This window comes from Chrysochloris asiatica, unplaced genomic scaffold, assembly GCF_000296735.1.
Source record: "Chrysochloris asiatica unplaced genomic scaffold, ChrAsi1.0 scaffold00039, whole genome shotgun sequence".
Lineage (NCBI taxonomy): Eukaryota > Metazoa > Chordata > Mammalia > Afrosoricida > Chrysochloridae > Chrysochloris > Chrysochloris asiatica.
Window position 1 is genome coordinate 9,694,355 of NW_006408557.1, and position 15,981 is coordinate 9,710,335.

Below are 15,981 nucleotides of genomic sequence, written 5' to 3' on the forward strand. Positions count from 1 at the left end.
TAACAACTCTGTTGTTGACTGCTGTCTGTTATTGGCCAGGTGGCATGAGAGTTGCTGGTGCCCCTTACCCACGGAGTGGGACTATAGGAGGCACAGATGTGGCTGTACCATATGAACATGGTTCCTGTCTCCTGTCAAGTGGGACACAAAAAGAGAGAAGAAGTGAAACACAAACAAACAACAGCGAAAAGAAAATCATAAAGAAAAACAACAACAAGCAGCCACAATAAAAATACATCTAATAATTAAAAAGATAAAAAGGGAATAGAAACAAGGAAAGAGAAATTAGAAAGAAAAAAAAACCGTTTAAAAAAAGGAGAATGGTAAAGAAGAAAACATGAGAAGAAGCTGAACAAAGGCGGTGGGATTAGACAGTTGGGTGATTTAGTGCCTAGCTTGTTGTCAACTGAGACAGCAACTGGACAACACAAACTCACACTGGTATCAAGAAAGGAGTTTGCCCTTGTTTCTGTTCTTGTTTCTAAAGAAAAGAAAATTGGAAAGCAGAGCAAAAAAAGGATTTAAAAAAAGGAAGGGAGAGAATAGTAACAGAAGGAGAAAACTGGGGCAGGGGCAGGACCCAGAGAGTGGAAAACTGTGGAGTGCAGGGCACTCAGTATGGGCAGGACCTTCTAGCAGCCAAGGGGCTCATGGGGTGGTGGGAGATAAAGGGTAAAGGAACAGAGCACTCGATCATAGATGAAGCTCCTGCCAGCCTAGGTGTGTCTGGGGTCAGGTAACCTGATCCAGAAGTAGTTCATGCCTTCGTACTGGTGTAGAGTGTGGCTATAGTCAGGGTCCTTGTTCCTAGAAGGAGCTCTTTCAGACCCAAAGGGTAGCTGGGGTCAGGGCAGCTACTTATGGAAAGAGTTTCTGCTCATGCAGGGGTGGCCTAGAATCAGGCACTGAGTGGTCTTCTGGTCTGATGAGGTGGAGGGAGTTCATGTGTTTCCAGACACAGGAGTGGTGCAGCCAGTTTCCAATCCACAAGGGCATGAGAGAATAGGGGTTTCATGGAGGTAGGGGAGAATGGAACCGGTATCATTGGACCCTGGGTTGGTTAAGGTGGGGCCTTGCCATGCTTCTGGTCACCAGGAAGGTGTGGTGATCGAGGGAAAACTGCTCCTTCTTCGTCACCAGTGTGCATTTGTACCATCCAGTTGACGTCAGGCCAGCTACCAAATCATCCATCCTTCAACTCCCACCACTTTTGTTCAGCTTCTTCTCCTAGTCAGTATTCAATCCACTTCTCTGTCCTTTCCTCGGAAACTCAGAATTCCAGGATTATTATCTGTATCTGGTTCATGTGGACTCTTGTGTCTTTGTTGTAGAGGGTCTGGTAGCATGTCTGCCTAGTCCCACCATTTTACCAGAAATCCAGTCTGACTGAATAACATTTCATTTATTGTATGGGTGTATCACATTTTATTTATCCATTCATTAACTGATTGATACTTGAGTTGGTTCATTTAGATAGAAATCTTTTGCTGTGGTGACTAATATCAATCTAATTTTGTCACTAACTCAGCTCTATTCTATTATCAGGTTTTATTATAAGATTGTTGTTGTTGCCATCAAGTTAGTTCTGACTCATAGTGACCTTATATATGGTTTCTAAAGAGGATTTCAACTGCTGACCTTGTGGTTAAAACCAACCTCGCAGTTCCATATATTATATAGCAGCAAGATGTGTGATTAAAAAAAATGAAATCCGATTTATCCAGATAACAAAGTTAATGTTTGAGTGCGAGGGTTTTGCCTTTGATACCTGTCGAGCCATGCTTATGATACTTGTAATATGATATTGTGCATTAGGACCTCTTTGGGTTACCATATATGGAATTTAACATTTAGGATTCTGTCCTCAAAGTAAGAAATATTTTCTGCTAGAAGACAAAGACTTAATTAACTAAAAGATATTTAGGATGTCTAGAATCTTTGAAAACAGGTTTAGAAATAGAAGGTCAGCTCTGTTGAGTACAAAGTACTGCGCTTTATGTTAGGGATATAGTGATGGTGGTGGTGTGCCATGGATTCGGTTCCAACTCATAGCAGGAAATCTTAACAGAAGCAGAAAGCCTCATCTTTCTCCCATGGAGCAGCTGAAAGTGGTTAAAACCAACCTTGCAGTTCCGTACATTATGTAGCAGTGAGATGTGTGATTTAAAAAAATGAACTGCTGAACTTAAGGCTAGTAGCCCAACTTGTAACCACTGCATTACCAGAGCTTGTACATTAGGGATATAGAGTAGAATAAAATATCGTGTGTGTCCTCAGACAGTTTTCAATAAGGAGAGGAAGTCATACAAGGTAATGATCACAAATTAGTGTATGCATTGTGGTGAACCTAGCCTACAAGATTGTAGGAATAGTCTTGCTGGGGAAAATTGTACTGCAGTGTTTAAATCCTACCCTATTCTGTTTTTCCTAGCATGGTAAGACACAAGGGTGATGGCTATTCCGAGGAAAACGATACAAAGGCCTGCCCCCGGGACTCTGGCTATGACAGCCTCTCCAACAGGCTCAGCATTTTGGACCGACTTCTGCACACTCACCCCATATGGCTGCAGCTGAATCTGAGTGAGGAGGAGGCGGTACAAGTCCTCCAGTCCCAGCCTCCAGGGGTAAGATTCATGAGAACAGGTTGGGGCGTGAAAGATGTTATTGCCTAAGAGAGAGGAAAGAGTTCCAGAATGTTTTTCCCAATGTAGGACGCACAATTCCTGATTTGTACCTAGGTTACAATACAGAGAAATTCAGGAAGCTTAGGAGGCAGCTTCCAATAACAGACCCCTTCATAATTTATCTTTCTCATCTCATTGGCTGTCATAGAAGCTCCAGCATTCAGCAGGATAATGGGCCATCCAGGTAATGAAGATGGACTACTGGTCCAAGGCCCTGTGCTGACCTCTTGACACCTCCACTAGAATAGACTTGGACCTGAGGTCCTCCGTTACCCTGCCACTTTCCTTTCATTCTGAGCTTGGGAACCCTGCCTGGTCCCACCATCCAACCTAGCACCCTCCTCTTCAAATGGTCTATGTCCACAGACTTGTCTGATCTGGCTGGCCTTGTAGTCCTCTTTTTCTTGGATTTTCTTAGTGGTTTTCTATTTGGATAAAAAAAAGTCTGACCCACTTTCTTCAGCTACTGTCCAGCCAAGATCACTGCCTCATCTTGTCAATCCTACTCCATAACTGAAGAGAAGTCAGTCTAACAATTTGTATTTAATGAATGCTGTATCTGGATCAGTTCAATATGGTAGCAACGTGCTACCATATTTAAATTTAAATTAATGAAAATTAACAATTCAGTTCTTCAGTCATATTAACCACATTCTCAGTGCTCAGTAGGTACATATGTCTGGTGGCTACCGTATTAGATGACACAATACACAAAATATTTCCATCATCACAGAAAATTCTATTGGACAGTACTTATGCACAGTGCCTACTTCCAAAACAGGATAAATAAAATAAGTCCCAAATAAAATAAGGCTTATAACAATGCATGACGGAAGATCGAAACTAAGAGAGAGATGGAGAAACAAACAGAAAATTCTACTAGTATCTAGCTGAAGAACCTTATGAAATAATGGGTTCAAAAATAAACTTTTGAGTTTCTTAGCAGCCAGAACCTGTTACCATATTTTGACTTAGAAGCGAGTCTGTCTCTTTCTTTTTCAAATTGCAGTGAACATATACACAGTGAAAACGTACCAATTCAAAAATTTCCACACGTACAATGCAGTGACATTGATTACATTCTTTATGTTGTGTAAATTATTTGCTATCGTTTTTTCAAATTTTCCATCACCATTAGCATAAAGGAGTTCTGGTAGCATAGTGGTTACGAATCGGGCTGTGAACCACAAGGTCAGCAGTTCGAAACTACCAGCTGTTCCGCGGAAGAAAGGACTTCGTTAGGTGAACAAAATACCAAGAGAATAAGGAGGAAACATCAGAGGAAGTGCAAGAAACAGACAGGGCAGGATCTGTGGAGAAGGGTCAGGTTCCTCAGAAGGGCAGCGGGACATGGCCAGACTGCTGCCCTGCATATTCCTGGGTGCGCCTTTGGAATTGTCTGCATGAACAGTGTGCCCTGAACTGTGCAGGGCACGATCTCACCGCAGAACTAACTGCTGCAGTGAACAGGGTCAAAATGGAGTCTGAGGTCAGTACTGGGAGTTGGGCTGGTTTAAAGCATCCACATCTGAAGACAGTAATAGATCCTGGAGGAAACTGTCAGAAAGTGAATTAAGTCAGGACTAGAGAGAGAGCTATGGGGCAACCTGTCACCTTCCCAATGCAGCAACCTGGCTCAGCTCTGGCTAGTTGTTGCCCTGCAGGAGTGGAGGCATGGTATGGGCAGAGTCTGTTGTTTTTCAAGAGAAGCTAGAAATCTGGGCTTAAATGTGGAAAGAAAAGCTTCCTGTTTTTTCCTATTGGAAACAGATTCAAATTATGATTTAAAATATGTCCATGAGCCAAATTAGCTAGTGACTTCCAATTCATCACCTCTGGTTTAAGCATGTTACTGCTGCTTACAATTTAGGTATTCATTAGTAATGATGCTTATATAAACCTCAGCTGGAGAATATAACACAAGCAACAAAACAGTTACCAAACTTTATATGCTTATGCATACTCAAGGAGTTTTTAGCTGCATGGAGAATGTCGTGACAAAAGAGTCTGTGGTATGGTCTTTAAGTGCCTTTTTCTCTGGCATTTGAGGGTCTGTTATTGAAACATGTAGTGGGAGAGGGACAGAGTGGTTCTGTTCATGGAAGGCACATGTAGTGGGAGAGGGACAGAGTGGTTCTGTTCATGGAAGGCACATGTAGTGGGAGAGGGACAGAGTGGTTCTGTTCATGGAAGGCACATGTGAGGGAAAGTATATGTACAGGTACCAACCTTCTAGATATTTCCTAAGGTTGAATTTCTTTTCTTTTCTTTCCACTAGATCTTTCTGGTTCGTAAATCTGCTAAAATGCAGAAGAAAGTCCTCTCGCTTCGTCTGCCCTGTGAATTTGGTGCTCCACTCAAAGAATTTGTCATAAGGGAAAGCACATACAGTAAGTAGTCACTAATTGGTGTGAGAACCTTGGATCCTATAAAGGTGTGGATGTAAAAAGAACGTGTGCTTTGAGATGTGAACCCCAGCATTGTCACTTTTTTAGTGATTGACTGGTAAAAGGTAGCATAATCTAGGAGTCTCAGTGTTCTCATCTGTGTAATGGGGTGATGGTATACCCAGAATTGCTAACAGTTCAATGAAACCTGTTGCCAAGTGTCCATCCTACTGTTTCAACTATGATTAATGCCTAATAAAAGCTGGTTTATTTTCCCCACTTCCCAGTTAAGTCTAGCCAGGTTTGCTGACGACTTAGCAAGCTGGTAGCCTCAGACTTTTTTTTTTTTTTTAACAAGACCCTGGTATGGTGCTGTAGGACTGCTAACAGCAAGGTTGGTGGTTCAAAGTCACTCCTTGGGTCTCTATGAGTTGGAAACCACTCAAAGGCATTTAATAACAACAGGTCTAAAGCATGTGTTCATACATCTTCATGAATAAACAGTTCCTAAGTAGATGTGTTCCTTCTAGGCAATCACTGTGGAGTCTTCTAGGAAATGAAGCTAATCCGAGGCAGAATCTGGTCCTTTGGAAAAATTTACCGGCCATAGTTTTAAAGAGAGATACTGGTCTCGATACCATTGTTCCCCCTTTTGTTGGTCACTAAGAGTCAGAATCAACTCAGTGACACACAACCAAAACAACCACATGGTGGTCCATAGTGGCTTCTACATTTTGGTCCGTGGAAATGCAGGTTCAGGATTTAAATTAAAAAAATTTAAGAAATGGTGTATCCTTTTCTGATATACTGCTTATCTCCAAGAAAGGACATGAAAATGGGTCTGCACATCAGAGTTGAAGGCTTTGTCTGAAGTGGAGGGCGAACAGCTGAGTGTAGAGAGAGATTGGTGGGTTTGGAAGTCTGGCAACCATTCCAAGAGCAAGGTTGAGGCCAGGGTGCTCACTGTGTTTTCTTCTGTTGTACATAGGATCACTATTAATCAAAACTCACTTGACTGCACTAAACAACAGCAATATCAAACTGAGGCCCAGTCCCTACATTTGAGGAAATTGAGATTATTTAGGTCTATTTAAGGGCAAAAAATGGGATGATTCTCACTATGGTAGTTTATAATCATGTGGAGCCACATGACCCTTAAAGTAAGTCTCTGCAGGAAACAGTCCTGGCAAAAGCGAAACCTACCAACCTCTCTCTAATTGTTGTTATTGTTTTAGGTGCCATCAGGTCATTTCTGACTCACAGCAACTCTGTATAAGGTTTCCAAGGAGCGACTGGTGGGTTTGAACCGCTGACCTTGTGGTTAGCAGTCCAGTGCTTATCCTACAGCACCACACCCGTCTGTAATTAAGTGCAAGTTTAACTTTAAGTGGGGTCCTTGTAGCATTTTTCCAGCTGAATTTACAAGGTCATTATAACAGGAACAGATTTCCACTTGCAAATATAGGAGCAGTCATCAAACCCCAGTTCATTTCCAATAGAGGGTAATTCAAGGATGCATTTAAAACTTATCATTTTAAAGATATTGCTGTTGTTTCGTGCAGTCAAGTCAGTTCTGACTCACAGTGATCCTCTGTACAACAGACTAAAATAAACCTGGTCCTGCATCATCTTCACAGTCATTGATTATGATTCCATTGTGGCGGGCACTGTTATCAATCCATCTTATTAAAAGTCTTCCTCTTTTTTTGGTGACCTTCTTCTACTTAACCAGGCATGATGTCCTATAGAGACTGCTTCCTTCTGATAACATGTCTACAGTACATGAGAGGAAGTTTTGCCATCCTTACATCTAAGGAGCATTCTGGCTGGAAGATTTGTTCATTTTTCTGATAATCCTTGGTATATTTATTATTCTTCACCTACAACCAATTCAAAGGCATCCATTGTTCTTTAGTCATACATATCAGGCAAGTGAAAACACCCTGGTTTAGGACTGATACTTAGTTCTCAAAGTAGCATGTTTGCTTTTTAACACTTTAAAAAGAGGTCTTTTACAACAGATATGCCCAATGCAATAATACATCATTTGATTTCTTGACTGCTGCTTCTATGAATGTTAGTTGTAGAGCTAAATAAAATGAAATCCTTGACAACTTCAGTCTTTTCTCCATCTACCATGATGTTGCTTATTGGTCCAGGTGTGAGGATTTCTGTTTTCTTTATGTTGAAATGTGACCCCTGCTGAAGGCTGTCGTTGATCTTTATCAGTAAGTGAGTGCTTCAGTCCTTTTTGCTTTCAGCAAGCAAGGTTATGTCATCTGCATATCGCAGGTTGTAAGTGAGTCTTCCTCCAATCCTGATGCTGCATTCTTCATCATGTAGTCCAGTTTCTCAGATTATTTGATCAGCATACAGATTGATTAAGCAAAGCTAATGCACAATGGTATATTTTTCTGAATTTCGAACCACACAGTATCTCCTCATTCTATTCAAACAACTGCAAGGGGCTTCACATGAGTACAATGAAGTGTTCTGGAATTTCCATTCTTCACAGTGCTAGCCATAATTTGTTACGATCCACATAGTTGTGAATGCCTTTGCATAGTCAATAAAGGACAAGTAAATATTTTTCAGGTACTTTTTGCTTTCAGCCCAAACTCATCAAATATAAAATACTATTTGTATTGTTCCACATACTCTTATAAATCTGGCTTGAATTTCTGGCAGTTCCCTGTCTGTGTACTGCTGCAACCATTTTTAAATTATCCTCCACAAAATTTAACTTCCATGTGATATTTATGATACTGTTCAATAGCTTCAACCTTCTGTTGGATCACCTTTCTTTGGAATGGGCACAAATAATCTTTTCCACTCAGTTTACCAGGTCTCCCAAATTTCTTGTTGTAGGCTAGTGAGCCTCTTCAATGCTGTATCTGTTTGCTGAAACATCGCAATTGATATTCTGTCAATTTTTGGTTTGTTTTTTGCCAATGCAGCGTGAACTTTCTACTTCAATTCCATTGGTTGTTGATCATGTGCTGCATCCTGAAATGGATGACTGACAATCAGTTCTTTTGGATACAGTGACTCTGTGTATCCCTTCCATTTTCTTTTGATACTTTCTGTGTCACTGAATAGTTTCCCCAGAAATCCTTCACTATTGCAACTCAAGGCTTGAATTTTTTTCTTCGATCCTTTTAGTTTGAGAAAGTTGGTTGTGTTCTTCCCTTTTGGTTTCCTAACTCCAAGTCTTGGCACATTTCATTATAGTGCTTTGTCTTCTCAAGTTGCCTTTTGAAATCCTTTCTTCAACTCTTTTACATCATCATTTCTTCCATTTACTTTAGCATCTCTGTGTTGAAGAACAAGTTTCTTACATCCATTTGGATTTTGTCTATCTTTCCTGTCTTTTTAATTACTTTTTTCTTTCTTCATTTTTGATGTCTTTAATGCCATCCCACAACTTGTCTGGTATTAGTCATTAGTTTTCAATGTGTGAAATCATTTCTTGAGATGGCCTCCACATTCTGATAGGATATACTCAAGGTCTTGTGATCATTTAAATTTTTTATTCAGCTTCAACTTGAACTTAAATATGAGCCAATGAATGATCTATTCCACTGTTGGTGCCTGGCCGTATTTTGGCTGATGATATTGAGCTTCTCCATCTACTCTGTCCACAGGTATATTGTCAATTTGATTCCTATCCATTCCATCAGAGGTCTATGTGTGTAATCTCCATTTACATTGTTGAAAGGGTATTTGTGATAAAATAGTCATTGGTCTTACAAAATTCTATCTCTAGTGTCATTTCTATCACTAAGGCTATATTTCCACCTACCATCTTTGTTTCCAATTTTCACATTGGAATTACCAGTAATTACCTATGCATCTTGATTGCATGCTTGATTAATTTCAAACTGGAGAATTTGGTAGACTTCTTCAATTTTTTCACCTTTAGCATTAGTGGCTGGTATGAAATTCTGAATAATAGTCATAGAAACAGATTTTCCTTGTGTGGATATTATTCTATCACTGACAGCATTGTACTTCAGGACAGATCTTAAAATGTTCTTTTTGATGATGAATGTGGTGCCATCTTCAACTTGTTATTCCCTGCATAGTAGATTGTTAGATTCAAAATGGACCTGTCCATTTCAGCTCACTAAAGCTAAGACATTGATCTTTCTGCATTTCACTTTTGATGACTTCCAATTTTCCTAAATTCATACTTCATATATTCCATGTTCTGATTACTAGTGGATGTTTGCAGCTGTTTCTTCTCATTTTGAGTTGTGCCCCATCAGCAAATGAAGTTCCTAAAAGCTTTACTCCATACACATCATTAAGGTCGACTTTACTTTGAGGAAATAGCTGTGTTCTAGTTGTATTCTGAGTGCCTTCCAATAATGAATATATAGTAAGAGAAATTTTTTTATTACATGGAGAAAAAAAAGGCAGTTCCATGTGAGCCTCTGAAAGTCAACCAGCTCAGAAGTGGTAGGTGTAATAGTTTTTAAAATCCCTTCTAGTATCCAAAGTTCATCCTGAAAATTTAGCCTGGAAGTCACTTCCTTCCCTTTCTATTAGTAGAACTATGTTTCTGGAGGCTTTCTTGTTTACTTTACCTCCATGCTGAAGGTATCACCTCTCTGTTCTGTCAACAGATCATGCTCTGTGCCATGTTTCTCTTTCAGCTCCTTGGAGAACACTTCCCATCCTTAAAAATATACTCACCTGACAGGTGTCCAGGTGCTAGAAACACACCCATAGAGATGCATTTCCGAGACAGCTGGGTGGAAAGCCAACAGGGTACAAATGTTGGAAGTTGTGGAAAGGAGTGGAAATTAAGCCCATCATGGCAAATACATGCACAAACACAGCTCTGATGACTAAGAGCCCTCAGTTTACAACCCTCTCATTTTAGGCAACTGACTCTACGCAGAAACCATTAACACAAAATCATTTGGATACTCCCTTGTATCTTGTAAAATCATTTTTATCTGACTCTTAATTGCATACAACAGCTAGACATTGCTCTTTCTGCCCTGCCTCTTCCCTAATCTTCTTTGCATGGCTAAACCTGGTTGAAAGAGCTAGTTTGAGCAAAGGGTTAACTTGGCAACTAGTTACCACATGCCTTGGTTACACCCTGCTGGCAACTTCCCATCCAGGCTTGTCTTCTCTGGAAATTGGTGGTAAACTGAGAGAGGAAAGAGTTGCTATAAACAGACATCAATTATTTGCCATAACTTCTGAATAATGGGGTTTAATAATATATATCATTACATATTTGTATAGAATACTTTTACATATTTATTTTGTAGATAAGAAAAATGAGGATCAGAGAATGTTACCTTCCCAATACTTTCTCCTACCTAACTCATTAAACTAGAGTTCTCATGTGGTTAATGCACTGGACTGCATGGTCAGTTTGAACTGCCAGGTTGATGGTTCAAGTTCATCAGCCACTCCTCAGAAACCCTATATAGGGTCGCTATGAGTTGAATCAGACTCAATAGCCTTTCACAACAATAGTTCACTAAATTATGATGCAATATGTGTCTGCCTCTCTGTGTTAGTGTGGTGTGTATCTGTGTGTGTTTATGAAGTGATGTATTTTTAGGATGTGCTTGGGGGTGCTTCATAAACACTAAATAAGTAAAATAATATAAAACTGGCAAAATAAACAAGGGTATGTTGTTCTTATTAAGTGCCGTCAAGTCGGTTCCGACCCTTGGTGACCCTCTATAGAGTTTCCGCGGAGCAGCTGGTGACCTTGAACTTGCAGTTCAAAGGACTTTGCAGTCTAGTGCATTAACCCATAGTGCCACACCAGGACTCCAAATAAGGGTATGTTGTTGTTGTTATGTGCCATCGAGTCGAGTCGGTTCTGACCCATAGCAACCCTGCATAGGGTTTCCAAGGAGCAGCTGGTGAGCTTGAACCGCCAGCCTTACAGTTCAAACGGCCTTGCAGTCTGGCGCATTAACCCACAGGACTCCAAATAAGGGTATAGAATGGTACAAAAGAGAAGAAAACATATGTGATCATTGAAGTGAGGAAATCTTCATAACACAGGGCATTTGGAATGTTTTTGGAAGAACAACGGGTGTGAGTAGAATTTCAACAAGATAACATGAGGGGTGGCTAGCAAACAGATGAATGCTTTGAGGTGGAACCTCTTACCATTTAGAAAGATCCCCAAATGACACACCAGGGGTCAGCACATCTCTTCTCCTTGGGAAACTGTAGTTGGAGGAACTTGAGTTCTTAAGTAAATGGGTTTTAGGATCTTTTATACTGAGTTTAAAACTGGTTCGCAGAAACCTTTTATTGTGCTCAAAGCATGTACTCCTCTGCTCTGTGTTATTACCAGAGATGTGCTATTTTGGCAAAGAGGAGTATGACCACAGAGGTCCATGTCTCAGGAGATTCAAAGGGAGGGAGTCGGGGGCTGGTATTCCCCAAGCCCTGTCATGTGCTGCTGGCCCTGCTCCAGCCTGGTCTCTTGCCCCCTGCCCAAGTTTGTTTTCTGAACTTTAAAGGAAAGAGCATTGTGCAATTTGAGCCTGCCTTGCTCTGTTTACCAAGCATTGGCGCATGTGCTTAGAATGAGTCAGAACAGGACTTCCAGGCCATCTAGCTATTTACTGCCTATCTCTGGCTAACATATATTCTCCCCACAGCTGGTTCTGATAAACCACACAGTAGTTTGTTTGAGAACTAGTCCCACTCGTACAGCTGCGGTAGTAGAGGGCCCTTCCTTTTTCAAAACGCATTCAGGAGACTCAGCTGGTTTCTAAAATCTCTTTTCCAGCTTTTTCCCTGGAAGGCTCAGGAATCAGTTTTGCGGATCTATTCCGGCTCATTGCTTTCTACTGCATCAGCAGGTAAGGCCTCTTCCTTTCCTAAGCTTTCTAGGTCCTTCTTGGTTTGTGCAATTGAATCAGCCCAAAGGCTTCTAGAGTAAAGCAAAATGGAGGGGTTTGGGAGGCTAGCTGTATATTGGATATCTGTGCAAGGATTCATCACCTAAATAAAATGTTCACTAAGCCCCATGTGTCAGATATAAAATCAGAACAACTGCTTACAACCCTCAATGGTAAATTCTCATTAGTATGATTATTTCTTCATGCTGCTTTCAGGCTCCTTTCAACTGAACCCATTAAAACAAGAAACAGACTCACAACCACACACTCACAGATGCTCACATTCACAATCACACAGACAACCATAGGTATCCTCACACTACACACTCATACATAGTCACTCACACAGACTTAAACACACACAAAGGGACACATCATTCAAAGTTGTAACACTTAAAGGTCCCAGATGATGTTTGTGGAAACTCTCCAGGGTTGGAGTTCACTTTACAAATGTGGGCTTCTTAACCTACTCCATCAATGGAGCGGTTTGAGATTTAGGCAGACTGGGTGCTCGAGTTCTTTTTCGTAACCAAGGTGACTGTTTCACTCTCCATGAAGTTAAGCCAGAAATGTCACTGTGGGCACTTATCAGGAAGGAAGGTAGACTTTTAAAGCATTTTTTCTTTTGATTCTAGCAATAACAGTTTTGTCAATCCAGTGTTCTTGTGGTGACTCAGAATCCCATTCTGACCTCTGGGGTTGGCACCGTCTCCTGGGCAGCAGAGCTCCATTGGGCTTCCTCAGCTCCCTTACGTTTTCCTGTCTGTTCATTGTGTCTAAATTTCGGGGATGTAGCTCTGGTAGCATAGTGATTACAAGTTGGGCTGCTAACCTCAAGGCTAGAAGTTTGAAACTACCAGCTGTTCCATGGGAGAAAGATGAGGCTTTCTGCTCCTGTAAAGATTTACAGCCTTGGAAACCCTGTGCAGGGTCGCTATGAGTCAGAACCGACTCCATGGCACACCACTACCACCACCATCATGGGAATGTGCAGGACTTCTGGGGTGGCGCTGTAGGATCAGCACTGGACTGAAAACCACAAGGTTGGCAGTTCAAACCCTCCAGCTGCTCCTCGGAAACCCTATACAGGGTTGCTATGTGTTGGAATCAACAGGACTTAGCAGCAACAACATGGAAATGTGCTACCAGGGTGGTTTTCACAGCGATTGCACACTTACATAGGCTGAGGAGGGTATTTGGGCGTGGCTTATTCTGTTTTTGAGGATTAGGTTATTTCTCAGAGACTGACTTAGACATTCATTAAACCTAATGGTTTGGACCTTTCCAGGACACAGTACTCAGCTGTCTACTTCCTGGAGGTCTCCAATCCAGCCAAACCCATATGGTCAGAGACCTGAGGGAAGGGGACACTTTCTGAGAAGGAATCCATTGCTGCTCATCAGGAATAAGCCAAGGGCTTCACCCAGACAGGGACCAAAAGCCCTGGGAGCCTGGTCAGGGGCACACCCTGGTCCACGTGGTTTAAGCAGGCTCCCTGGACCTTTGTTGGGAAATGTGCTGCCCCACTTATACCCAAGGGAGCATACCTGGTGAGTTCGAGGCAACCAGGTGAAAGGAGTGCATTACAGCAATACAGTGTAGACCAGAGGTGAAGCCAGCCCATGTTTATGCTTCTTCATGGTTTACTTGTTGGTAATTGTGCTGTTGTTGAGAAAGAGTGTTACACCTACAAAACAATATTTGGCAGCTGCACAGCAAAGATACTATCTTCTCTTACTGGTTCGTAACAGACGTACCTCCTGCTGCCCGGGGCTGCTTGACCATGAAGGGAGATAAAGTGCACAGAAGCCTTTGTAAACCACACAGGCTGATATCACTGTAAGGTGTTTACACACAAAACCCAGCATTGATAACATGTGATTAGAGGTCTGAGATTAATGTCTCTGCTTTGTTTTGCTTTTCAAAATGCAAAGGTACTGAAAATCTTGTTTCTCCTTTTACACTATATGCTTCTCATCTTAAATCTGTGTCCTTGGTGCCCGTTAGTTGATTTGATCCAATCTTCCCAAAATAGATTTGAAATTTTTCAGTTGATTATTTGCATATGAGTACATATATTCAATTACAGAGTGATTGGATGATCAGCTTTTGTATTTCACAACTATGTACCTGACTAAAGAATTCATTGAATGATGTTGCTGCTGTTAAGTGCTGTAAAGTCAGTTCCAACTCATGGCAACCCTGTATAGGGTTTCCAAGGAGCAACTGGTGAGTTTGAACCGCCTACCTTGTGATTCAAAGCAACCTTGCAGTCGAGTGCTTATCCTGTAGTGTCACAGTGATAGAGACACCGTGATAGACACGAAATGTACAGTTAAGAATGCAAATAATAGTGACAAAGTGTGACCACCAATATCTACTATAGTTGACTACTGTCCTCAATTCATGGGACCACATACACAATGGAATCAAACTGCTGTGATTGATAAGCCTTTCTTCCTAGTCAGAAAGCATCGCTGAAATGTAAGTCTCTACTGTAGGAGGGTGGTAGCTGTGCACTGCTAAAGAGTCAAACGCAGGACTCGAGCATGTTGTTTTTGTTAAGTGCCAGTGAATCCATTCTAACTCATAGCAACCCTGTACAGGTGCCTTTGACACACAGAACTTGCAGTTAGCAGTCCAGTGATTATCCTACAGCGCCATGGCAAGACTCAAGCATGGATGGTGGGATTTCTACCACTACACTACCACTGCACTCAATGCCTAATTTTCATGTGCTGCCAAGCTAATTCCAATGAACAGCAACCCTATATGACAAAACTGCCCCATAGGGTTTCCTTGTCTGTAATCTTTTTGGGAATAGATCACCAGATCTTTTCTCTGATGGAGCCACTGGTGGATTTGCGTGGCCAACCTTTGCATTAACAGCTGAGTGTTTAACCTTTGTACAACCAGGGTTCCTTCAATGCCTAGTATGCCATACCAAATCAAACCAAACCCACTGCCGTCGACCTGCTCCATAAAGTTTCCTATGCAGACTGCAGCATCTTTTGCCCATGGGGCAGCTGTCAGGTTCAAACTGCCAAGCTTTCATTTAGCCAAGCACTTAACCACTGTGCTACCAACACTCCTTCAATGCCTAGCAGCTTACTGTAAATTGGAGTTTCAGTATGGTGTAAAGCAGTGCCTTTCCAAATATTATGTGCAGATTCTGCTTCAGGAGATAAGGGCAGAGCCTCAGATTTTTCATTCATAGCAAGCTCCCAAAAGATACCAGTTCTATTATGGTCCTAGGACCACCTTTTGAGTAAAGAGATCTAGAAGAACCTGTCAGTTTGTCACACTGTGGTAGCTTACATGGTGCTATGATGCTGGAAGCTGTGTGACCAGTATTTTGAATGTCTGCACGGTCATCTATGGTGGACAGGTTTTAGCTGAGCTTCCAGACTAAGACAATCTCAGAAGAAAGAGAGGTGAACTACTTCTGAATGTTTAGCCACTGAAACCTTATGAATAGCAGTGAAACACTGTCAGTTAGAAACATGATAAATAGTACCAGGATTTTGTCAGATACAGTACCAGAAGATGAGTCCCTTAGGTTAGAAGACACTCAAAATATGACTAGGAAGAACTGACTCCTCAAAGTAGAGCTGACTGTGATTACATGAATGGAGTAAAGCTTTTGGAAACTTCATTTGCTGATGAGGCACAACTCAAATTGAGGAGAAACAGCTGCAAACATCCATTAATAATTGGAACATGGAATATACAAAGTATGAATCTAGGAAATTTAAAAGTTGTCAAAAATTAAATGGAACACATGAAGATTGATATCCTAGGCATTAGTGAGCTGAAATGGACTGATATTGGCCATTTTGAATCTGACAATCACATGGTTTACTATGCTGGGAATGACAAATTGAAGAGGAATGGTGTCGCATTCATCATCAAAAAGAACATATATATCAAGTTCTGTCTTGAAGTACAGCGCTGTCTGTGATAGGATAGTATCCATATGTCTACAAGGAAGACTGAACTTAAGTGTTTTTAAAAGTT

General features: G+C 41.3%; 1 protein-coding gene across 1 annotated transcript in view; it reads left to right on the forward strand.

Moving 5' to 3' along the window:
- RIN2 (Ras and Rab interactor 2) overlaps positions 1–15,981 on the forward strand; it is a 150,430-nt gene that overhangs the window by 88,166 nt on the left and 46,283 nt on the right. Inside the window, exons 4-6 of the mRNA XM_006860645.1 lie at positions 2,432–2,624; positions 4,963–5,074; positions 11,853–11,925. Of these exons, the coding sequence (XP_006860707.1) occupies positions 2,432–2,624; positions 4,963–5,074; positions 11,853–11,925 (378 nt within the window). The remainder of the gene's footprint in view (positions 1–2,431; positions 2,625–4,962; positions 5,075–11,852; positions 11,926–15,981) is intronic.